The sequence below is a fragment of the Balaenoptera borealis genome (assembly GCF_965194805.1).
Source record: "Balaenoptera borealis genome assembly, chromosome: 8".
NCBI lineage: Eukaryota > Metazoa > Chordata > Mammalia > Artiodactyla > Balaenopteridae > Balaenoptera > Balaenoptera borealis.
This window is the reverse complement of record NC_138865.1, coordinates 86,217,035-86,242,422: the sequence shown is the minus strand read 5'-3', so window position 1 is coordinate 86,242,422 and position 25,388 is coordinate 86,217,035. Positions and strand designations below refer to the sequence as shown.

The 25,388-nt window shown below is 44.6% G+C and overlaps 3 protein-coding genes across 3 annotated transcripts in view; 2 read left to right on the top strand and 1 right to left on the bottom strand.

The window, feature by feature from the left end:
* Positions 1-25,388, bottom strand: part of LOC309632795 (uncharacterized protein) — an 80,054-nt gene that overhangs the window by 27,641 nt on the left and 27,025 nt on the right. The gene's annotated exons all lie outside the window — the stretch shown is intronic.
* Positions 8,104-13,449, top strand: LOC309633477 (olfactory receptor 13C7-like). Its single transcript, XM_082402354.1, is given in 2 exon segments — positions 8,104-9,297; positions 9,299-13,449. Coding segments are annotated over 2 exon segments (1,014 nt in total). The 5' UTR covers positions 8,104-8,671; the 3' UTR covers positions 9,687-13,449.
* Positions 16,496-20,023, top strand: LOC309633479 (olfactory receptor 13C7-like). The gene is given in 3 exon segments (XM_082402356.1): positions 16,496-19,076; positions 19,079-19,429; positions 19,433-20,023. Coding segments are annotated over 3 exon segments (957 nt in total). The 5' UTR covers positions 16,496-19,046; the 3' UTR covers positions 20,009-20,023.

The following is a 25,388-nucleotide window of genomic DNA, read 5'->3' as shown; positions in this document are numbered from 1 at the left end:
ATAACCTCAAAGAGCTCAAAATCTAGTAGTGGAAATAGTCATGCAAATAGTCACACACACAAGTGATTATATCATCCTCATCCTTATCAACCCAAACGATCGCTCTGATGCTACTGACAACAGGCCTTGGGATCTGTTTCGCAATCTGCTCCCTTTCCAATGTGGAAAGCCCCTCGCTGCGTTCCTCACAGTCCTCTGGCCTGCATTTGGCTCCTTGAATGATGTGGGGTGCTGTACTTCCTGGCAAGGCTCACTGCACTTTGAAGTAGTTCCCCTTTGATACTGAGCCAAAATCTGCTCCTTTGCAACATTAATCCCTCTTCCACAGACAGTCCTCCAAGTGTCTAGAAATAGCTTGGCTTCAGCATGAAGATAAACAAGAGTCCATCTCCCTTTTCCTCCCAGGGCCTTAAAACAGATATATCTCTCACACGGGCAAATGTACCAGCCAGGAACTGACTACAAAGGTTGGTCAGCACTGAGAACAGCCCCCAGCTTGAGGATGGCTCACGTGCCACACTGCTAGGTGGATGTGTGTTCTGGGGTAGTAGATCAGTCCCAGGCTGGGGTTTCACTCTACGTCAGCCAGCTCTCCAACCTCTCTCCAAAACCTGGATCCTGTGAAGAAGATATTCACTCCATGTCATCATCACGAGATCCAGAATCGTGGCTCATTATTATCGCTGGACTTTGGATTCTCAACTACAAAAGAAGAAACAGCACCACCCCACACACCAGTCTCAATCAAGAAGAGACAACTGTGTGAGAAGGTTAGGACTGCGGGGTCCCAGGCAAGACCTTTCCCGTCGGCACAAAGTGGGGTGAGGGCAGAGGACCTCAGAGACATTTGCAGTTTGATGGGTCTATTTGACTCTGTGAGAATAACATCATATCAATGAAAGGGCTTCCCACCTCCCCTTTTCAACTCCATTCCATTACAATCAAGTCTGACGGCTGAAATGCAGCCGCACTAACGAAACTTTTGGTGTGATCAAATCCTGTGCTTACCTTTATCAGAGACATGGTGAGCAAGAAGGATCTGCTTCCTAAGAGTTGGGAAGAGGTCACATATCAGAAATAGCAATACCAGCTGGGAAACATCAGGGTGAGGGTTCGGAATGTGTGACAGGTGAAGGGTCCAGCCAGTCCTCTGCCCTCCACCTGTCTCCTGTGTTCAGGGCGCAATCTCCAAAGGACTGGCCATCACCCTTAGAAGATCATTTAAATTCCAGTCTGTTCTTCGGGACCATTTTAGTCCCTGAAGTCATTTAAAGTTTGGAAAGTGAGTTGACTCAGTTTAGAAACTTTGTATCTTTCTGGGATTACATCTCCAAGATCCAATTATGTTGAAGGTACTGGAGGAAGTTTACTGCCTGCTTCCTTTCTCCCTCCCTCCTTCTTTCCCTCCCTCCCTTCCTTCTCTCTGAACATCATAATCCCATTAACAGAGTCCAGCAGCCTGCTGGTCAGAACATGACTCACTCAGACGCCAAGTCTTTTCTCCTGTGCTGTTGTTAAGCCTCATTACCCCAAGTATGTGCTTATGCAGTGGTTTTTAGGGGTCTGAGTGAATATCTTATATTCTCCTCTGGATTTTCAACTTGTTGGATTAGGGCCCTTGAAGTAACCTGCCATGTTCTTCCTGAATCCTCACTTGGCATCCATCTAAGTCACTGTCCTTTCAGTGACCTATCATCTGCATGCGTGCTCCTAGACCTTACGGTAGTCACGGACAGAATGTGACCCAGAACAGGGATGGGTCCAGAAAATGGGTACCCTCCTTTATCCAGCAAACGATTATTAAGTGTGTACTACATAGAAGGCAGAAATGTGCCGAGAACCATGGTCTAGAGACAGGAATGTGAAAAGAAAACTACCAAACAAGGAAGGAAGTGCAGGCCAGGGAGAATGCCCACGCTGATGTGGCAGCCCAGAGGAGGCAGGGGCCAGACCTCCTGGAGGAGGTGACCCAAGGTCCGTGGTGTGCTGGCGCTGGCTCGCAATTGTGCACGTCTCTTCCCAACTCCGATTCAGTGACTTTGTTGGTAGCTTGAAATGGGCCATCCTGGGAGTGTTTATATCACAGAAATCATCAAATGCTCCAGATCAGGGCTTTTTTTTGACTTGGAGATGGCAGTTGTTAAATATTCACCAGCACACCACTGGAATGGAGGAATGTCAATCTGCCCAATGAAGGGGAGTGGGTAATTATCCCAGGCAGAGGGGGCTGCATAACCAAAGACACAGAAATGAGAAAGAGCCCCAGGAGTGAGGAGTGACCAGCAGTGCAGTGTTGCTGGAGCACAAAGGGGCTGCTGATGGGGAGGAAGGCAGGGCTGGACCCAAGCTGATCTTTTGGGACATCCTAAGGAGTTAGGACTTTCTGCTGTAAGGGATGAGAAGGCACTTAGAAATTTTAAGTAAATGTCCGACATGATGAAATTTGCATCTTAGGTTGATCCTTCTGGGCACAATGTCGAGGCGAGACTGGGGGCAGGAGGACAAGGTCTAAAGAGACAGGGAAACACTTCAGGCAAACAAAGATAAGAACATTGACTGGGGAGTGATTGAGGGGTGAAGATGGGGAGATTCAAGAAAGGTTTGGTAAGTACAAAATACAATAGTAGATTTTGGTTGGATATAGCAGGCGGGAAAGAGGATAGAATCAATATTTCTAGCTGAAATGATGGGTGGATGATGGTGACACCACCAGAGTAGAGAATATCAACCGAGTTGTTGGTTTTTGGGGAGAAGATGAATTCATTTTGGAGTACAGTGTGTTTGAGGAACTTTCAGCTAGAGATGGGGGAGATGTCTGAGCTGGAGACTCATCAACTTATCCAGCACTTAGGGAGAGTGGCTGGAACCCTGGAGATGCTAGCACTGCTCTGCTGTCTGTAGATACAAGTCTAACTGTACTGCCATGCAAGATTGTTGGGGGCCCCCTGAAATGCAATTCATAATATCTACATGGTTTCCTTGACCTCTGGGCCACGAGGGACCCACCCACTCTGTCGTGAGAACCCTCTGAGCAAGTGGATTCTGAGGATAGGAACGAGGTTCGCTGCTGGTAGAGGAGAGGGTAAGGCCCCAGAGACCAGTGATCCAGAGGAGGTCAGCAGGGGTGTGGACAGTCAAGGGTCAGAAGTCAGGAGTTAGGGACAAGCAAGGACTGGAAAAGCAGTTGTCTCCAGAGCAGAGGAATTACAGGCAGCTGTTCTGATCCTGCATAAGAAACACCCTCCTTCCTCTTGGATTCCTTAAAAGGAATAACTGGGACCCCAATCCTAGGAAAAGTCTAGGTAGACCAGTGCTTCTCAGACAGTAGCATGCATCAGAATCACCTAGAGGAATTGTTAAAACACAGACTAGAAACACATAGGCACACACGCACACACATATAGGTGCATGCACAGGTTGCTGGGCCCCACCCACAGAGATTGATTTAGTAGGTCCTGGGAAAGGCCCAGGAATCTGCATTAACAAGTTCCCAGGTGATGCCGACACTGCCCTCTGTTTGTCACACTGAGTAGCCCAGGGTTAGGCTTCTTACTCAGTGTGTAGGGTCTCGGGGCACTGAAATTTGAGGTATTGCAGAAAATGCTTCTCCTCATTATTCCTCATTGTCTAGGGAAGACTTGGACAGACCAGCCAAGGGGATACTGGGTTTTAATCGGCCAAGACAAAGCTTTGTGTGTCAGAAATCTCCTTTCTACAGTGCGTTTGTGTGTATGTGTGTAAATGTGAGTTTGCCATAGATAATTGGACCAAAGGGGTAGTCTGAACTCCACCAACCCCCTCATTTCCTGGGAGGCATCTGTTGATTGTGGCTTTCTAAGGACAAATGTGGACGTGACACCCCGCAAAGTTCATAAGGTCTGTAACCAGATCCCTGCTCAAAACACTTTGAGATGCTGTTGGGAGTCATGAGTAACAGCACATTCTCTGTAAAGGTGGAAAAGAACCACCACCATTTTGAGATAATACCAGGGCTGGAATCAGGTGCTATAAAGGTCAGAGAGACAGAACTTCCCTGAAGAGAGAGAAGGGAAGAGGTGGAAGGGAGAGGGGCCAAAGCACTGCGCCTTCATGGAGGGGAGCCCACTCATGCAGCAAGCACTCAGGGGGGAAGTAAGTGTATAATTTCTCATGTCTGAACGCTGGATTGTCTAAACAATATTTGCCCGATTCGCTGCTTCATTCCAGGAAGCATCACAGTCTCCTGAGGAGGAGACTGCTCCTCAGTTTCCATTGTTTCCATGCTCTGTACCACGAGGCGCCCTGGCCACAGGACTCACCTGACTGACCAGTGGACCCCTGTCCCAGGGGCAGTCAGCATATGGGCTGTCTGGTGGCCGATACTGGATGATGACTAACCAAACCCCTTAGTTCTGTCTCTCAGGAGCTTGAACTCAAAACACCAGGACAGAGTCAGCAGCTGGTGTAAGGAAGGAAGGACAGGAAGGAGAAACCAGAGTAACACAAAGAAAGCGGGTAGTGAGGAGAGGCCTGGCCTGTGGGAGCTGAAGCTGAGTCACAGGGAGAAGGGTAGGGGGTAATTAGCCCCAGCTGGAGGAGGAGGAGCAAGGCCAGGGTGGCTGAGTCTCTAACATGGTGGACCCTGGGCAGTCGCCCCTGGAGGTGGGGGACAGAGAGTTCTGCCACAGAGGGACCAGCAGGAGCCACTCAGATCCTGACTGACAGTCCAATGCCTGTTCAACCATGAGGCCTGACTGTGCCACCGTCCCCCATGAACCCCAAGACATCCCCTAACCCTTGAGGAAGCCCAAGCGTGAAGGAGGGGGAGGCTCCTGGCATTTAGAGAGCAGAGGTCAAAGATGCTAGACATCCCGAATACGAGTCACTACAGCCCAGCGAAGGAGGGTCCTTCCACCCACTCACATCCAAGTATCCCTCGTACCTCCTTCATGGGGCTTGGGGAGCATTAGATAAGATTAAGAAAACAGTTGTAAATTAATGGCAACCCATATTAATATTAATACCTCACCATTATCTCAAATACAACAAATCAAACTGGCCATAAACTCCCTCAATCACAGAAACTATCTCTCAGTCATATCTCTATTTCTAGTAACCAGCCTGGAGCTGGGCACAAAGATGTAGAGAAACTGTACACAGAAATGTCAGAGACAACCCTGTAGCCACCCTACCTCCACCAGCCCAGACAGGCTCTCCTTCTACCTTCCTCCAGGTCTTCCTTCCCGTTCACAAGATCTGGGAATTTAGCCATTGTTCATTTTCCTGTCTCCTGCATGTCCCACCCCAGATCTATCTCTAAATTCTATCATTTCTTCCTCCTAAACGTCTCCCAGGGTCACTCTCTCCTCCATCCCTGTTATTGTCACCCTGGGCTAGTTCTGCCCACTCCTCCCGTGACCAGCCCCCTGGACAGCTTTGTGACATTCTCAGCCTTGCCTCAGTCTCTGGATGTTCCCACTCTGCTGGACATTTCTCTGAAGGCAAAGACTCACTTCTGCCATCGTGTCCCCCACTCACCCCTACCCTTTGGTACCTGGCACAAGGCCTAGCACACATGACATGTTTGTAGCACGGAGATTGTTCAGAGTGGAGGGCAGGCTGGTGGGGGAGAGAGAGGGTGAGGGAGGCAGGGGGAAGAGAGAGAGAGAGAACACACACCCTGGGTCACCCAGTGGAGGGGAGGAGATGCCTACGTGGCCAGGAACCCTGCTGGTTCCACAATGCTATGAACACAGAGTGTTCCTAAATAATTTTTATCTCCCCAACTGCTATTTTCAAGAAGTTTAAGCATTTTGAAGTTCGTAGAAGTTCAAGCAGCAAATGGAAATGCTTCCCCTGATATCCTTCAGTGGCCTAAGAGTGGAAAGTTACAGCAGGAACAAAGGAAGGAGAAAAGGAAGTTTTCCTGGAGTGCTTTCAGCATAATTGGATCTTGGGAACATTGTCCCAGAAGCATAAAAATCTTCCTGACTTTGTATGATTCCATTTCCAAACCTTTAATCACTTCAGGGAACACAATAGTCCCAACTGCAGTACTGATTTCAAATTGCCTTCTACATGGACTGGTTGTTCCTTTAGAGATTTTGCCTAAAACACAGAACTAAGAGTGGGAGGAACTGGCTTTCACCCCTTCTTCAAATCAGAGGCGGACAACTCAGCCTGGGCCTGTCAAACTAGTGTTGATATTTCTGGCCCATGTACTGTTCCCAGGCCATAGGGACCCTTTCTCAGTAGGTTCCTGAAAAAGGTAAGTGAGAGTTCTTATAAGAGTAATCCTCAACCTTCTATTGGCCCAGGGACATTTCCAGCTTCTGACTTGATTTTTCAAAGGGGTTGGCGCTTGAGAAGGGAGAAAATGAAACAATTTCAAAGATTGAGGGCCATGCAAAACCCCTTGTTCAGAAAAACCTAGATGGCAAGAAGCCTGTGAAACTTTGTCTTATTTCATGGATTCCTCTAACTTCAAAGATACCCCCAGGATGAGATGATCCCACAGTTTCAGAGCCTCTTCTTGTACAACTCCAGGGAGCACCATTCACATTGTAGCCATGGAAATGGCTGGAGTTGTACTGTTGTTATGTTACAGAGGTGCCATTTACATTGACTACAATGAAAAGAGAGTCTCCGGGAGCTGCGTATCCCTGTGGTCTGGCCTCTGGGGGGCCTCATGGGCTGAGCAGCCCAGACTTTCTGAGCCCTCCTTGACCACTTCAGCAACAGCAGCTCTGCTTTATCCTTGGGGGGGTGGGGGGAGTCTGAATTTAAGAAAACAAGAGTTTTCTTTCTTAAAGAGTTTGAATATCATTGATCTCTTCCAACCCCAACATAGAATAGGGTAACCTGAGGGTCTAAGAGAGGGAAGCAGTACTGAAGTCTACACAGCAGGTTAGAATGCGGCCCAAATCTCTGTGGTTACAGACCTGGTGTATTTGCACAAATTCAATGCAATTCTTGAAGGAAGCTGACCACCATCATATGAACAAGAAAAACTTAGAAAACTGCCTGCTGGGCTCAATACGAAAAAGAATTTTCTAATACTCTAGAGCTCTGCAAATATGGAGTAGGTTGTTTGGGAATGTAGTGGGCTCTTCATCATTAGAGGAAATCAAGCTGAAACTGAAAAGCCATGCATCACTGTGGTGTAGAAAAAGATCTACAATGGCAGACAGAGTTGGACTAGATTATTTGGGGAAGCATAATCACGATATAAGTCTGTGTAACATACCTAGAAGCTTAGCCAAAGGTTCAAGGACTATTAATGTCCACTGATTCCTGTGCGGACATTCACCAGGAGGGAATGATAACAAAAAAATAAAATAACATAACATAAAATAGACGTTGTTTAAGGGTACAAACTTGCGACAAGTAGTAAATAACCCAGTGATCTAATCCACAGTTCAATGAATATAGACAGCAATATTGTACCATAATTATGTAATATAATAAATATCACAATAGCAATCATATTACAATATGTAAATGTATCAAAGTAACACATTGTACACCTTAAATTTACATGTTTTATGTCAAATATATTCAAGACTGAAAAAAAAAGAAAAAAGCACTGCTTTTAGTTATCTAAGAGAACTAGATTTCCAGAAGCTGTGACCCACTGTGGATTTATGGAGACAGTCCTCTGTCTATCTTCATAAAACATCAGATTCAAACTATTAGGAACATGCCAGCATTTCCAGATCACAAAATTACCTTGGAGACCTCCCCAAGGTATCCCTCCATGTCCAGTGTCCTTTTGTCCTTAAAAGCCCAGCTAGATTCTACATCACTTAAGAAGCATTTCGTGACCCCTGTTCTATCAACACAGTGCATGTCATTTTGGATGTTCTGGCCTCTCCTGAATCCTTCTGCTTCCCCTCCCTGACAGGTTGTGTGCCCATTTAAGCCTGGGCCACAGGTCACCCTTGTTCCTCATAGGAATTCTCACACCCATATACTGGGTGATCAACAAGTGTTTTGATGGACGGATGGATGGATATTCAGACACAGACAAATAGATTGATGGAGGGATGGATGGATGGATGGATATTCAGACACAGACAAATAGATTGATGGAGGGATGGATGGATGGATGGATGGAGGGATGGAGGGATGGAGGGATGGAGGGATGGATGGATGGACAAACGGACAAGACAGGTGGCTGGACAGACAGATGAATGGAAAGCCCTGGAGCTAGCATTGCTCATGAGAAAAGAGATCTTGGGAACAACAGGAGTATGTTTTCTGTGAAAATGATCTGGAGAAACAGAGTGAGTATTCACAACTAATGATTTCCCTAGTACCTAGCACAAAGTGGGAGAACACAGAGCAAACTTAAAGTCACTTTTCTGGCCTAGTTTAATGAGATGAACTGCCATATAGGACATAGAACCACTAAAATGAATATGTTATGTATCTTGTCTCTGATCGAATGCATTAAATAATCAGAATCATCACTTTAAACATTGTAAATTTGATATTCTATGACCCCAAAGTAATTTCTAATTTTATTTCTCCTTTTTCTTGGAAACAAATAGAGACTGTGGACTTTCCCAACGGTTTTTCAATCACTCAGCCAGACTGGAACTCCAGACCAGATGCCCTGGACCTACATGAGACAAAGGATGTTGAGTTTGGATCAATGAATATTTTATTCAGTTGAAAGACGAGACAGACCATGGAAAGTGCCAACCAGACAGCCTCTGTGACAGAGTTCATTCTCCTGGGCCTCTCAGCCCACCCAAAGCTGGAGAAAACATTCTTTGTGCTCATCCTGCTCATGTACCTGGTGATCCTGCTGGGCAACGGGGTCCTCATCCTGGTGACCACCCTGGACTCCCGCCTACACAAGCCCATGTACTTTTTCCTGGGGAACCTCTCCTTCCTGGACATCTGCTACACAGCCTCCTCAGTCCCCCTCATTCTTGACAGCTTCCTGACCCCCAGGAAAACCATCCCCTTCTCAGCCTGTGCTGTGCAGATGTTCCTCTCCTTTGCCATGGGGGCCACAGAGCGTGTGCTTCTGGGCATGATGGCGTTTGATCGCTATATGGCCATCTGCAACCCCCTGAGGTACCCTGTGGTCATGAGCAAGGCTGTCTATGTGCCCATGGCTGCCAGCTCCTGGGCCGCTGGAAGTGCTGCCTCCATGGTTCAAACATCCCTTGCAATGAGGCTGCCCTTCTGTGGGGACAATGTCATCAACCACTTCACCTGTGAGATCCTGGCTATCCTGAAGTTGGCCTGTGCTGACATCTCCAATGATGTGATCAGTATGGGGGTGACCAATGTGATCTTCCTGGGGTCCCAGTTCTGTTCATTTTGTCTCCTACATCTTCATCCTCACCACCATCCTGAGGATCCCCTCAGCTGAGGGGAAGAAAAAGGCCTTCTCCACCTGCTCTGCCCACCTCACAGTTGTGGTCATCTTCTATGGGACCATCCTCTTCATGTATGGGAAGCCCAAATCCAAGGACCCACTGGGGGCAGACAAACAGGACCTTGCAGACAAGCTCACTTCCCTCTTCTATGGGGTGGTGACCCCCATGTTCAACCCCATCATCTACAGCCTGAGGAACAAGGATGTGAAGGCCACCATGAGGAACCTGGTAAGTCGGCAACACTTCACCCGGTGGTGTTTGGAGGACAGATGCCCCTGGAGTTCTGTGTCTCTTGGCTGCTTTCACCCATGAATCTCAGAAGAATGTGCCTCCCAAAGAAGATACATGTAGAGTGATTACCAGAAAACTGAATTACACATATAATGGAAAATTTTAGCTGTTACTGGACTTAATTTTTAAAAACAATGAAACCTAAAACCTGATGGGAGTGTGACGTGAGGGGATGGAAGTGGAATGCTGCTGAGAGAACAATTAGTGATTTTCCCGCTTCTCTATTGGGCAAGTCTGAATTCACCTTTGTGAGCAGGTTGCTCCTTCACTTTGAGAAAAACAGCTTAGTTTGCCTTGGTGCCGCAGAAAGATTCAAAATCCTGCTCTCAAAGGAGGCACTGTGGAGACAGTGTGGGGCAAAACTTCATGACACAGCAGTATAAAAGATAGTCTTCCTTGTAGATGAAATGGCACGTCTTTTTATTTTTCTTGGAAGCAAGGCTGAGGCTGGAGATAAGAATGAAGTCAGTCTTCTTCCTTTCCCTGAGACTCAGAGGAGTTGGGATTGTGTAGATTCTAGGTAGGGCATTTCCTCTGAGGGCAAGTAAGGTGGATCCTGTAACATGTGTGTGGAGGGTCTTAGCCTGGAATGTGGTTTTAAGCTTTCTTTTCCTGCCCTCGGTAAGTCTTTTTTTCTTTTTTCTTAATTAATTAATTTATTTATTGGCTGTGTTGGGTCTTCGTTGCTGTGTGCGGGCTTTCTCTAGTTGCGGCGAGTGGGGGCTACTCTTTGTTGTGGTGCACGGGCTTCTCATTGCGGTGGCTTCTCCTGTTGCAGAGCACAGGCTCTAGAGCGCAGGCTCAGTAGTTGTGGCGCATGGGCTTAGTTGCTCCGCGGCATGTGGGATCTTCCCGGACCAGGGCTCAAACCTGTGTCCCTTGCATTGGTAGGCAGATTCTTAACCACTGCGCCACCAGGGAAGCCCCCTCGGTAAGTCTTAAGTACACAGTCTGGTCCTGTAGTTTGGAGAGTTAAAGGATGGATCTATGGGGAGAGCAGGGCAGGGGCACCACAGTGATCTGAGGGAAGCTGGAGTCAGGACGGTGAAACGTGACCGCAGAAGATGGAGCAAGGTGGCTGTGCTGTGGAGAACTGGGGTGATAAAATTGAAAGGCAGAGCCAGTTCACGTGTACCTGACAAGAGGTCCAGAGGTAAAATGTGTGAGGATCTCAGTCAGCAGTGACACAAAAGGGGGCAAAGATATCGTAAGGGAGAGAAACTGCCTCTTTTTTCTCAAGGCAGTCGGATATCCCGTTTTCCCTGAGAATCAAAACTTTCTAGTGAAAACAAATGCTCTCAGCCTGCCTTGCTTGGGTGCCCTGGGTTCCTCCTGCCTGAGACATGTCCAGCCACTCTCTTGGTCCCCACAGCGCTCTCCTGCCCATTCCTGGCAGAAACTCAGGCACGGTCACTGCCCACGTGGCTTCTTCAACAGTCTCTGGGGCTGTGCAAGAGCAGGACATGTTCCTGTCCCACCCTTTCATCCCCAGTATTATCTGTCCCACCCTGGGGGTGGATTTGCCTTTCCCTATTGAGCACAGAGCCCACTTACGCCCTTCTCAGCTCACCACAGGGAGGAGGACATCAACTTGGGATTAATTCTGACCTTTATAAATCAAGAGTTGACTTAAAAATGAAACGTACTTGTAGAGCAAAGTTCCTTTTCAACATACTTTATTTCACTAGTTTTGGCTTAGAGAACTGTGCCTAGTTCCTACCCAACTCTTTCTAAAGGACCAAAGGAGGTGTTCCCCAGTTGCTGAAAGAGCGGCTGGCAGACAGGCTTCAGCTGTCAGTCATCTTTGGGAATTAGATAAGGGGGCTCTTAGCTGAAGGGAGCTGACTCACCCAAGGTCATGCTCCTTTCCCCAAGGCAGCCCATACCCAATGACTGATTGGCGAAGGGATATAAATGCCTTGCCCCGACTAGGGACAACTCTGAAGGGCCATCCCAGTACCAGAGTCCCCCATGGGGTTGACTGAGGCCTTTGTTGAGACTGCATCACAGCCCAACTTCCCCCTCTGCCCAATCCTCCGTCCTTATCCTCCCTTCCACCAGTACTGATCCCAAGAGTACTCCTTAATAAACCTCTTGCACTCCAATCTCTGTCTCAGAGTTTGCTTCCTGGCAAAACCAAACTGTGACACCATGCAAAGTCCAATGCTCAAGTAACACGTGCCCTCTTTTCAGAATCTTGGACATTGGTGATACTTAGCAAAAATCATGTAGAATAGTTGTGTTAGCATCAGAAGCTCTGGAACCAGACCTTGGTTAGATTCCAGCTCCTCTCTTTATCATGGTTATAACCTTGAAGTTTGTTTTATACTGTATATAACTTCTCTGACATCTTCCTACCACCACACCCTGCCTACCTCTCTAGTTCAGTGTTTTGCTATCTTTTTCTTGCTATGAAACACAGAAAATAATGGAATTTGTATGCATCCTGGGTTAAGTGGATGAGTCTACTCATGGCTGAAGGCAAGTCACCTGGGGACTTAGGTCACTACATGTTCTGCTTAGTGACCCCCTGGGGACACTGAGCTTGGCATATCTGGAGCCTGTGGCATCCTAGCTAGAAAGCCCTGTTGACAGTGAAATGTCTCCTCCTTTAGCACCTGATGAGAGGACAGTCATGCCCCTCTGGCCACAGATGACTGGACTCTTGACCAAAACTGGGCTAATAATATTTTTTCTCCAAGGAATTTGGAATTTGGATATAGAGACCCCTGTTAGTTGGCATAGGGCTCTTGACCACATAAATCCAGGTCTGATGTGGACATGTCCCTTGCAAGAAAGAGAAAGCTGATCTGCAGAGAGAGATGACAAATCAAAGACACAAACAGAACCATGAAAACAGAAATAGAGGCTGCAATACATTAGCTAAGACTTGGAGAAGTCTTTTTTTCTTTCATTTTGTGGGAAAATCTAAACCTATAGAAAAATAAAGAGAATAATAAAATGGCTAACTAACAATGATCTGTTCGTGGTCAATCTTGTTCATCCATACCCCCATGGATTATTTCTCCCTCTCCTGGATTATTTTGAAACAAATCCTAGGTGATCATAGCATTTCATCCTTTAATATTTCAGTATTTATCTGTAAAAATTAGTACTCTTGTAAAATATAAATAAATTACACTGAAACCAAGCAGGACCCTGCAAGGCCCTCCTGGGTACAAAAAAGTTTTTCCGTGTCCCCAGTTTCCTGTTTGTATAAAAAGGCTTTAGGGACTTCCCTAGTGGCGCAGTGGTTAAGAATCCACCTGCCAATGCAGGGGACACAGGTTCGATCCCTGGTCTGGGAAGACCCCACACGCCACAGAGCAACTAAGTCCGTGCACCACAACTACTGAGCCTGCACTCTAGAGCCCGCGAGCCACAGCTACTGAGCCCGCGTGCCACAACTACTGAAGCCCACACGCCTAGAGCCCATGCTCCGCAACAAGAGAAGCCACCGCGATAAGCCCACGCACCACAACAAAGAGCAGCCCTCGCTCGTCACAACTAGAGAAAGCCCGCGGGCAGCAATGAAGACCCAACGCAGCCAAATAATAAATTAAAAAAATAAATTTTAAAAGGCCTTAGCCTCATAGACCTTCCCTGAGTTCCGAAGAGCAGATTCAAACAGTTACTAACTAGGGACGTGAGGGAAGGCAGAAACAAGGAAAAGCAAGCCCAACATAATCTTTTCCATGATTGTTAGCTTAACCTTATGCCTTGATTTATGACCCCAAACTGTTGAGATAATGTCCTGTGGCTGCAACCAGCTGGCCCCAAGCGGACTTAACATTGATGACACCAGGAGGGTCAATCAAGAACTGAAACTTCTGAACCATCATGAAGGCTCTAAGTAAATAATAAAATGCCTCAACCACTGTTTTTGCTCTCTCCTAGAAAGAAGTGATCACAAGACCATGATTTACTAGTTTGCTTTGCAGGAACACATAGATCAATCACAATCACCAGTGACACACTGAGTGATGAGATGGTGCCAGGTAGTCTGCAACCTTGAACCCTGGCCAGCCAGCAAGATGGAGTTGAGACAAGCTAGGTCTCCCATCTTCCAGGTTGGCATCTCCTCAACTAATATACCTTTCTCTGCTCCAAACTCCGACAGTTCAGTTTGTTTGGCCTCACTGTGTGTCAGGCACACGAACTTAGATTCGACAACACTATTATTATACCGAAAACTCAAAAGTAATTCATCGATATCATCAATTATCCAGCATTTATATTTCCCCAAATGTCTTATATATGCTTGATCTCAGTTTGTTTATTTGAACTAGAATATAAATAAGACTATATATTATAATTAGTCTTTTATTTCCCCCTCCTTTTTAAGTTACATTTTTGGGGAAGGAATAGTTTCCCACTAGGGAAACTGTAGAGTTTACCTAAGAGTTCTGGTACCAATTTCAATGTGTGGGTGTAGACTGGGGATTCCCCACATCCCACCAAGCAATGCCCAGACACCAGCTGAGTGTCCTACAATTTAACTCAATTCTGACACTATCTACCAGGAGATAGCATCAGATTCCACAGGTTAAGGGCTCAGTCCTGCAAGACTGCTCTCTCCCCTCACCCCTCCCCTACTCAGACATTAGTTACAAGTCCAGGTTGTCACTTGTGCTTCTGACTGACCAGCTGTAGATTAGAGATTCCAACGACCCCCAACCTGGGTTTGATTAATTTACTAGATAGGTTCACAGACCTCAGAGAAACCTTTTACTTACTAAATCACTGGTTTATTATAAGAGGATATAATTCAGGGACAGACAGATGGAGAGTGCCCAGAGCAAGGGATGGGTAAAGGGCGCGGAGCTTCCATGCCCTCCCAGAACACACCACTCCTCCACGTCTCCACATGTTCACCAACCCAGAAGCTCTCCAAACCATGTCCTTTAGGGTTTTTATGGAGACAGCGTTACAAAGGCATAATTGATTAAATCACTGGCCACCAGTGATTAATTCGACCTCCAGCCCTTCTCCCCTTCCTGGAAATCAGGGGGTGAGACTGAAAGTTCCAACTCTCTATTCAGGGTTGGTTCCCCTGGCAACTGACTCCAATCTTAGGTGCTTTCTAAAACTCACCTAGTTAACATAAACCTGGTTGTGGCTGAAATGGGCTTGTTATGAATAACAAGACACCCACTTCACCTTATGGCTCTAAAGTGTTTTTCAGGAACTGAGGATAAAAGACCAAATACTATGACGAAAGTTGCTCCCACTGCTCTTATCACTCAGGAAATTCCAAGGACTTTAAGAGCTGTGACAGGTTTGGCAGCTGTGAGCCAGGAACTGTGGACGAAGACCAAATATACATGATAAAAATATTTTGGTCATCTGAATGAACAAATATGTATTTCTTATAAATCACAGTACCATGTTACCATAGTCTGCATTTTGCTGATTACAGTCCTGTAGTATCTGTCCCTGTGTTTCCTATAAATTGGTGATTACATCTAGATACTTGAGAGGTTTTTGTTTCAGTGTAGTGATGAACTCACGGCTCCTGAGACCTTTTGACAGGATCCTAGTATCTTTGATGGCTTCTTTGCTTTCTGGTTCTATCTAGATGTTCCAGGCTCAACATGTACAGTTCCTCTCCAGACCTGGAAACAACCATTTTCTCTAAGGAGCTTTTGTTTCCTTTTGGTATTTAAAAACCACAATCTGGGTGCTATGGGTGCTATTGAGTTTGTCATAGTTTCCAGGCCTTTTCCGTGCAAAGAAAATACATATGTACAATTCAAATTAAGATCCACAGAATTTTTACTTAACCTCATTGATTTCTTCCCCCACGTACCACCTCCTCATAGTACTTTCTCCTCATAGAAAAGTAGGGAGAGGCCTTAAAGTTATGTCAAGAGCTAACATGGGCACAGCTCTTGTAAAGAGCAGAAGTGAGTCAAGTTGTCCCTGTGATATGTATCCTGATCCCCATGTTCCTGGCAGTAACTGGGGCCAGTTATAACAGCTGAGGCAACGATGTGGGCCCTTCTCTTCCATTTACCCCTGAGCTTTCCACAGGAGACCCGAACTCATGAGTAGAGTACCTGGGGGTGGGGGGTGACGGGCTGGGGAAGAGTTCAGGGAGAAACCCAAAGGAGGAAAGAAAGACTCCAAACCAGACCCTTAAGGCATCTTACAGCTCAGGGGTGACTTTCCAGAATCTTGGTGAGGGCAGTCACCTGCCCCTGTTCACCACGGGTGGCGTCTGGCAAAAAAAGGCATTTGGTGCAGACAAGAAGGAAGCTGGCAGATCTCCTCTGAATGAGGCCAAAAGCCCTGAATTCTGCAGTGCTGCTCTGTTCAAGATAGAGGTTTCCAGTGTTTAACAGAGGTTTGCTGACTATTTAAAAGGATGTAGCCGCAGCCAGAAGCTAGGTACCTAGGGTCAATGGTCTCCTAGGTTTTAAAGTCATGTTTTCTTACAATTTACACTGTATGTTTGTTTATTCATTTATAAACGTATAGATGTTATGTACAAATATGTTATGTACATTATAAAATGCTTATAAAAACAGAAATTAAAGGGCTTCTCTGGTGGCGCAGTGGTTAAGAATCTGCCTGCCAACGCAGGGGACACGGGTTCAAACCCTGCTCCGGGAAGATCTCACGTGCTGTGAAGCAACTAAGCCCGTGTGCCACAACTACTGAGCCTCTGCACTAGAGCTCACGAGCCACAACTACTGAGCCCACATGCCGCATCTACTGAAGCCTGCGCTCTAGAGCCCGTGCTCCGCAACAAGAGAAGCCCGCGCACCACAACGAAGAGTAGCCCCGCTCGCCGCAACTAGAGAAAGCCTGCAGCAATGAAGACCCAACACAGCCAAAAATAATAAATAAATAAAAATAAATAAATTTATTAAAAAATAGAAATGAAAAAGATGGGATAGAGATAAAATAAAATATAAAAAAGAAGAGCTAACATGGGGCAAAGGAGAAAACAAGGGTAGGTCACAAATTTATTTATTAATTCATTCAGCAACTATTCATTGAGTGCCTACTGTGAGCCAGGTACAGTTTTTATACATAGGATACATCTGCGAACAATGCAGGAAAAAAAAAAACAAAACCTCTGTCTCTGTGAAACTTATTTACATTCTATCAGGAGAGAAACAGACAAGAAACAATGACTAATATAAATAAGAAAATAATAGAGGGTGTTAGAAACTGTATGGGATCAGGACTGAGGCATAAAGGAGGACTGAACACATGCATCTGATTTTGCTCCTTCCTGAAACCCACAAAAACTACAGTAATATGATTTTCTTTTGTTTAATTTTTGTTTTTAATGACAAAATCAACAAGGTTAAGGAGAAGAAGGGAGACATCACAGTGATAACATTTTGAAGGCTGGAAAGTGAATGGACTAGTGGCCATTTCCACAGCAGATCTGATAGAGTCAAATCCTAAGCCAGAAACTAGGAGAGCTGAGACACAACCAGACCTACAGCACAGAGGACTCGCTGTACCAGGTCCCTCTGGGACCAGGGATGAAGGGGGGTGCTGCTAAAATAAGGAGGATTAGGCAAAAAAACATATAAGAAACAGAGTTCCTATACCCCCTCCCTCATTCCATGACATTGGTCGACTGTCCCTTACCTACCCCAACAAAAAGTTTATTCTCTGGAGAGGATAAAACACATGCACTTAAGAAAGACTTCAAGCAAAAGGACATCACTTCTGCGATCACCTGACCTTTTTTATAACTGACCTTTTACAGCAGCCCACAGCTGCGGTACCTGTGAAACTCTCATGGCAGGAGCCAGGACCAGATTCATTTATGACTCTCCCAATACCCTGTGAAAGCCTGGCTTATGGTAGGCACTCAGAATCTATTTAGTGGGACACAGACAAGAGGGAAACTTCTAGGTCACTTGCTTCTTTCCAGTCCTGAGATCCTGAATTTGAAATGCCAGGGGTGCTACAAGGATTTGTCCTGTGCAGTGGGTTTCACATTCTCCCAGATCTATTGTGGGCTCTGCTGAGAGTTCTAATTGATTGGGGGTTCATGTTAATTCTGGCAGGACCAGAATGACCCTTCTTCTCTAACACCTTCCAGTAGCTAAGCAGGATGGATACAAAGGGAGGGAGGGGGAAGAAAGTATTTCTGGAGGGACTTCAGAATAATTGGATCTTGGGGACATAATCTCAGATGTATAAAGTTCCTAAATTTTGTCACTTCAATTTCTAAACTTTAAATCACTTCAGGGACTAGAGTATTCCCAATAGCAGGGTGGGATTTAAATGGCTTCATATATGCAATGTATGGTCCCTTGTGGATTTTTCTGAAACACAGAACAAAGACAAGAAAACTTAGCTTTCATCGATTTCAGGCCTAACTCCTCTGGCTGCTACTTTCAGACCAGATTGGCTATTTTAGGCCTCTGGACTATTCCCAGACCGAAGAAAAGTGATTTTATCGATCTATTTACAAAAAAGGTAAGAGAACACTTTAAAAAATATATATACATATATATATATGTGTATATATATATATATGTATATATATATATATACATATATATATATATATACATATACACATATATATATGTGTAAACTTTTGAGGGCCCAGCCCCATTCCTGGCTTCATTCCTTGTGATTAAGTGGCACGTGGGGAACTTGAAGGAAAAGGACATCTTAGTGGTGTGACAGAAAGTCCAAGAACAAGAAATCTGTGAGATCACTTAGTTCCTGGGATGGAAGACCTTTAAAAATAATCCATTCCAGAGTGAGTATTAGGGAGCCAGATGTCCAAAGAGGAAAAGGGACTTAATGATTCCCAGGCATTGAGTAGTTGGCAAAGGCCAGCTCTTTGGGAAAATTCTTCCACAGAATTTGGCAGGTGAGTGAAGGAATAAAGGAATGAATATCCCAGGGGCCTGGGGGTTGTAAGAGAGAGAACTATGAAAGATGAGGAAGGTAATATCGAAAAGTGCTTGGAGAGGAATGGTCAGGAGTTGAGGATGAAGAAGATCAGTTATTTCTACCAGTCTTATACCCCAAAGCGGGGGAAATCACACAAAGGGAATGTTAATACTTCTCACAAAATTGATTAAAATGAATTGGCCACACATGGTATAACTTGAAGTAAATGTGTGATATCAATCTTGATTATGATTAGAAAAATTCAATCCAATCTGGTGACATGTCAAACACCTCTATGGGCAGCCAAATATCACAAAGTAGATTTTGATCAATTTCTCTCTGTTTTACTTAGAACAACACAAAGAACCCCCCAGATTGCTAGAGCTGTTGTCTAGCTGCTCAGCAGGACAAGTTTCCTCACTGATTTTCTGGCTACTTTAGGCATCAGAGAAACATGAAGTTGGCTTTTTGAGTTCCTACAGGTGACAGAGCAGAGGCATCATGGACAGGTCTAACTGGACCTCCCCCTCCCGGTGGGGTTCATATTCCTGGGCCTCTCAGCCCACCCAAGGCTGGAGAAAACATTCTTTGTGCTCATCCTGCCCATGTACCTGGTGATCTTGCTGGGCAATGGGGTCCTCATCCTGGTGACCATCCTTGACTCCCACCTACACAAGCCCATGTACTTCTTCCTGAGGAACCTCTCCTTCCTGGACATCTGCTACACAGCCTCCTCAGTCCCCCTCATTCTTGACAGCTTCCTGACCCCCAGGAAAACCATCCCCTTCTCAGCCTGTGCTGTGCAGATGTTCCTCTCCTTTGCCATGGGGGCCACGGAGCGTGTGCTTCTGGGCGTGATGGCGTTTGATCACTATATGGCCACCTGAAACCCCCTGAGATACCCTGAGGTCATGAGCAAGGCTGCCTATGTGCCCATGGCTGCCAGCTCCTGGGCAGCTGGAAGCACCACTGTCATGATGCAGACATCCCTAGCAATGCAACTACCTTTCTGCGGGGACAATGTCATCAACCACTTCACCTGTGAGATCCTGGCTATCCTGAAGTTGGCCTGTGCTGACATCTCCATCAATATAATCAGTATGGCGGTGGCCAATGTGATCTTCCTGGGGGTCCCAGTTCTGTTCATCTTTTTCTCCTATGTGTTCATAATTGCTACCATCCTGAGGATCCCCTCAGCTGAGGGGAGGAAAAAGACCTTCTCCACCTGCTCTGCCCACCTCACAGTTGTGCTTATCTTCTATAGGACCATCCTCTTCATGTATGGCAAGCCTAAATCCAAGGACCCCCTGGGGGCAGACAAACAGGACCTTGCAGACAAGCTCACCTCCCTCTTCTATGGAGTGGTGACCCCCATGCTCAACCCCATCATCTACAGCCTGAGGAACAAGGATGTGAAGGCCGCTGTGAGGAACCTGGTAACTCGGAAACGCTTCACCCAGTGATGCTGGAGGGGTCCTGATGGTTCCTGTTCCCTGGTTTCTCTCACCTGAGGGTCTCAGAGGATAAGATGAAGGGCTAACTTCATGCAAGTTTACGTAGGTAAATCTAATTACACGGAATCTCATTACACCCAAGAGCTCTGTGTGAACAGAAAGCATTTAATGTGAATTTTCCCCTCATTCTATAGGCGATTCTCCAAAAGTATATTCCTGTTGATCAAGCCTTACAGTTCTCTATATCTGTGATGCATACTAAACAAATTGATGTCAAGGAAAAGTAACTCTTCAAGATATATTGTTTAACTCATGAAAAGCTCTAGTCTGTAGGACCATAATTCAATTACTCCTTGGCTCGCCCTTTGAACATATTTGAAAGGGTTCTTATTTTTATGTCACCTATCAACTCTTCCTACTCCATTATTAAATAACAGTAATTTTTTTATCCTTATTCTCATTGCCTCTTTCTCCTTATTGTCATTTAAATTCTTAAAACTGTTTCTTGAATCATTATCTTCCTGTGTCTTCAAAATTAACCTCTTTCTCTTGTCCTTAACCAAGTCCCCCACCAGAAAATCATTTACATCTTTGGAGCAGAGAGGAGAGTAAGGTGTGGTGAAACTGACGCAAAGGTCAAAGGTTCAGGCCTATTTTCTTTTCCCTTTTTTGAAAATGTTATTCATCCTTGGGTTCTTTCCCTAGATATCTTTGTCCTCCAAGGGTCATCAGAGTAATGTCAAAACTGAGAGGTATGGAGGAGAATGAAATGAATTCTATTAACCACCTGACCTGGCTTGACCGAGTGTGCAGCCAAGGGGTGACCATCACTTGCTTTCCTACCTAAGAAACCCCAAAGCCACACGGTAGTCAGAGGGAGAGGAGGTGGTGCTCAGAGGGAGGAGGAGACACCTAAGAATCACCTACATGACTGGTGAGGAATTCCAAGGCAGCTCCGTAGAGTAATTAATCTAGAAGTCTAGTTAAAGAATGAGCAGAATAGAAAACCTCTGACAGTTGATATCAATTTTTAATCCAATAGAGAGGAAACTAACAATCGAAACAATCAGCCTTTGCTGAAAAAGAGTTATTGCAGGAAGATGGTGAAAGCATTAAAGAAAATTCTCAGTGGTTTTCTCAGCAGAATTCAAGAGGGTAGTGAGTCAATAAAACAAGAGAAGTCTATAAAAAAAGAAGCTAGGACAAAAGATAACTGGGAAATAAGAACTTTTTCTTAGGGGAAAGATTCCACTTACTGGATCAAATAAAATTCAGTAGAAAGTATTTAAAAGTAGATAGCACAATTTTTTTAAATGAACTTTAAAATTAAAAATAACTTAAATTCCTCTCTTAGACTTCAGAGAGAAAAACAAAGAGATTTAAGTTATTTGAGAAAAGATGAGAGGCATGGGAGATAGACCAGGGGGATCCATCATGGAAATCATGAAGAGAAAACAGAGCAGACGAAAGACAAATAATAACTAAAGAGAAAAAAACACATTTCACTGAATAGAAGTTTTAGATATTTTGTTCATAAAATGTTCATCAATCACCAGGTAAGAATTGTAGCAAAAGACACACCTACCTAGGATAACTATTCAAGGATAAGTTTTGATTCCTATATATACCAAAATAGTTCTATAGACTTTTACACAGAAGAAAAGCATATTTCCTAAGAAGGAATGAGAATCTGATTGCCATTGGCCAGCTGTTCTGCAGCCCTAAATGTAGACATCAGTGGAACAAGGTTTACTAAGTTCTGAGGGAAATGGGCTGTGAGTCCCGAGTTCTACATACCCCTCATCATTGCACAGATACGAGGGTTAAAAAGACACTTGCTGTCATGTGTAAACACAGAAAGCACATACCCTTGCAATCCCTTCCTGAAAAAAAAATTGTTTAGAACATTCTCCCAACAAACAGTTAAAAATAAATAAATGAAAGGATGTGATGGATATGCCATAGAAGAGACAGTGGAGAATGATGAAATGCATAAGACCAATGAAGTCTAGTCAATTCTTACACCAAATTTGCAAAGACGAATATATGAAGGAATTATTAGCAATCATGTCGAGGTTAACAGTGACAACAAAGCAATGATGGAGCTCCAGTTACAATTCTAGATGACTTCATCAAGCTGGGAAATGGAGAAAGAGAAGCAAAGGCCACTGAAGGCCTCATTTTACAAAGGATATGGTGGGAAGGGGTTCTTATAAATACAATCCACTGCATTGATACTGAAATGCAACAAAAGTCTTAACATGCTTGTTGAAAATTTACGAGTAAATACCAGTAGACAAGTATTAGAATTCTTTCTTTGAAAGAATCAGAGGATTATGAAAGAACAAAGAAAGTTCATCAAATGAAAAAACTCATTTATTGAACCTGAGTAGATTTAAATCATTGTACAGTAAACAAATAATACACATTACCCAGTGGGCTTTTTTTTAGGAATTTCAAGGTTTCTAACATTAGGAACATTAGGAGATCAATTACTACAACCATTTTGTTAACAGATTAAAGAAGAAAAAGTAATCCCATCCACAAATGTTGAGAAGTCATTTGGTAAAATCTAGCATCTATTTCTGACTTTTTAAAGTAGTGGACTTGAATAGAAGAAACCATCCTTGGCAAGAATGGAAAGTATCAGAACAACAGCAAACAGCATACTTGATGGCAGAATACCAGTGACATGCCTACAATGCATGTCTGGATTAGGACCTCTGCTCTCCATGTCTGCATCATTCTAGCTAATTAAATCAGATCAGAAAAATAAATAAGGAACAAAATATAGAAAAGAAGAAAACTATTCAGTAAGTAAACAGATGTTGTTTACTGAGGAAAAAGGTTTAATCAAGTGCAAAACTACTACAACTAGTAAGAAAGTACAGTAGGGGGGTTGTATATAATTCACACCAGTCACAACTTTAAAATACCTAGGGAAAGTACATAAAGAAGTTTGAGTACATCATATATTTACAATGGTCATGCATTAACAGAAGATATTTTAAAAAGATGTTTTCATTTTGGAGGGAGGAAAAGCCCTGAATGTAAACTTCAGGGCAGTCTAGAGTATCCTCCAAGTGCCCTCATTCGAAGCCTTTTTCCCCCTTTCTAACAGATTGGGATGACCCATGCTCCATCCATTCTCCCATCCCTACAGCAGGTCCATCCTATTCGTTGGGAAAAGGTCCAAGCCCCGGGCTTGGAGGCAAACACAAAGGCTCACTCATCAAAGGTTCTCAGAAGCAAAGAAAACCAGTCTTTACTCCAGCCCTTGGTTTTGAAGATAACCAGAGTTTAAACCAGACCACTGACAAATGGAGTCTTTCAGAGCTCTGCGTACGTGCAAATTAATTTCTACCTGATTACTTCTGGTGACCGTTTCTCTCAATTTAGGATGATCCCTAAAATCTTCAAGAGAGTATAGTATCTAATGAAGGTTATCACAAAATATGACCTAATCAAACATCACAGATGATCACAGACAACGTGTCTAGAATGTAATCACCCAAACTGCATTTAAGGAATCAGAGCATTTAAGGAATCAGAGCATTTCAGATGCCGGACAGGGAATGTGTCCCCTGTGGACACAACCAGGTGGGAAAGGACCAGGACCAGGTCCTGGTGAAAGGACCAGGTGGGAAAGCAGGAGCTAACTGCCTCTCCCTCCTCAGGTCCAGCCAGCTGCTGCCAGGCAGGAATGCAGGAAGGGGGCGGGGAGGGAATGCAAAGAGCTGCTCCCTCTGCTGCAGGCGCCACATTTACCTCTGGTGTTTGCAGAGTTGAGTGCTTCCCATAATTCTTCAACAGTATAAGTATTATGAGGACCAAACAAAATTTGTTCCTCAGCCATTTTTGGCTATGGGTTGCAATTTACGACCTCTGCTAGAAGCACATGTAAGTCACAGTATTGTTGGAGTTCCTAAGGATGCCGTCACAGAGGTCACTTACATCTTCACTGTGCATCTATTGTTTGGGGAGGAAACTGCCCTCTCACTCTTATCATGTGATTCTAGTGGGGCTGCCAATTGTACTACACCAACGCTTGGCCACAGCAGTCAGTCTAAGGGAAAGCGTGTGACCTAGGTCAAACTAATCAGAACCATTCCCCAGCATATTTCAACTGGAGCAAGAAGAAAGGGGTCCTGTATTAGCTTTCTATGCTGCATAGCAGATCACCACTTAGTGGCTTCAGGCAATACACATTTATAATCCTGCCATTTCTGTGAGTTAGGAATTCAAGCAAGTCCTCTGCAAGGCTGCAGTCTAAGGTGTTGGCCAAGGCTCAGTTCTTATCTGGAGACTCAAATAGAAAAATGTGGATTAGGCTGCTGACAGCTCTCTTCCCTAGCACGTGAGAAAGTCTGCTTAAAATGAAGCCAGGAAAAGACAAGTAGAGATAAGAACCAGATGAAGGGACAGAGAGTCCTAATGACATTGGTGAGTCCCTAATTCCAGCTGTGCCTGAGACTGAATCCACCCTTAAACTTCTCAGTTGTATGAGCATTAAAGTTTGTATTGGGATTATGCTGGTTGGAGTAAGTTTTCTATCTAGAAACTTACAAAGTCCTGACAATTACAAAGCCCAAAGTAAAAGCATCTTTACAAAGTCACCCTCTCTTGCTGACCACTGCATACTCCAGCTGCAATCCTATATTTATATTACACGGTAGATAATTCACAATTGAGATACAAAAAACTGCAAACTAGTCTTGATCAAATTCCAGGCTCTTTTTCAAATAAAACAGAAGGAATAAACTCTTTTCAGGCCTGCACTCTCCCTGAACATTGATGCCAAAATGCTAAATTACAATAAAACAAATATAGTAATACACTTAGAAGATAATACACTGTGAGCAAGTTGCATTCATCCCAAAAAAGCACGGATAGGGTGAACATTAAAAATTTACCACATTAATAAATTAAAGAAGAAAAACCAAATGATCATCTCAATAGATGTAGAAAGTGTTTGATAAAACTCAATGTCCTGGGACTTCCCTGGTGGCTCAGTGGTTAAGAATCCGCCTGCCAATGCAGGGGACATGGGTTCGAGCCCTGGTCCGGGAAGATCCCACATGCCTCAGAGCAACTAAGCCCATGCACCATAACTACTGAGCCCATGCACCACAACTACTGAAGCCCTCATGCCTAGAACCTGTGCACCGCAACGAAGAGTAGCCCCCACTTGCCGCTCGCCACAACTAGAGAAAGCCCACACGCAGCAACAAAGACCTAACACAGCCAAAAATAAATAAATTAATTAATTTTTAAAAATTCAATGTCTTGACAATAACCACTCTACTCCAGCCAGACAGCTCAGGAAAAAAAAAAAAAAAACAGCACCCTCACCCCACCAGCAAAGGCTGAGCAGACAGCCTAGACTTCC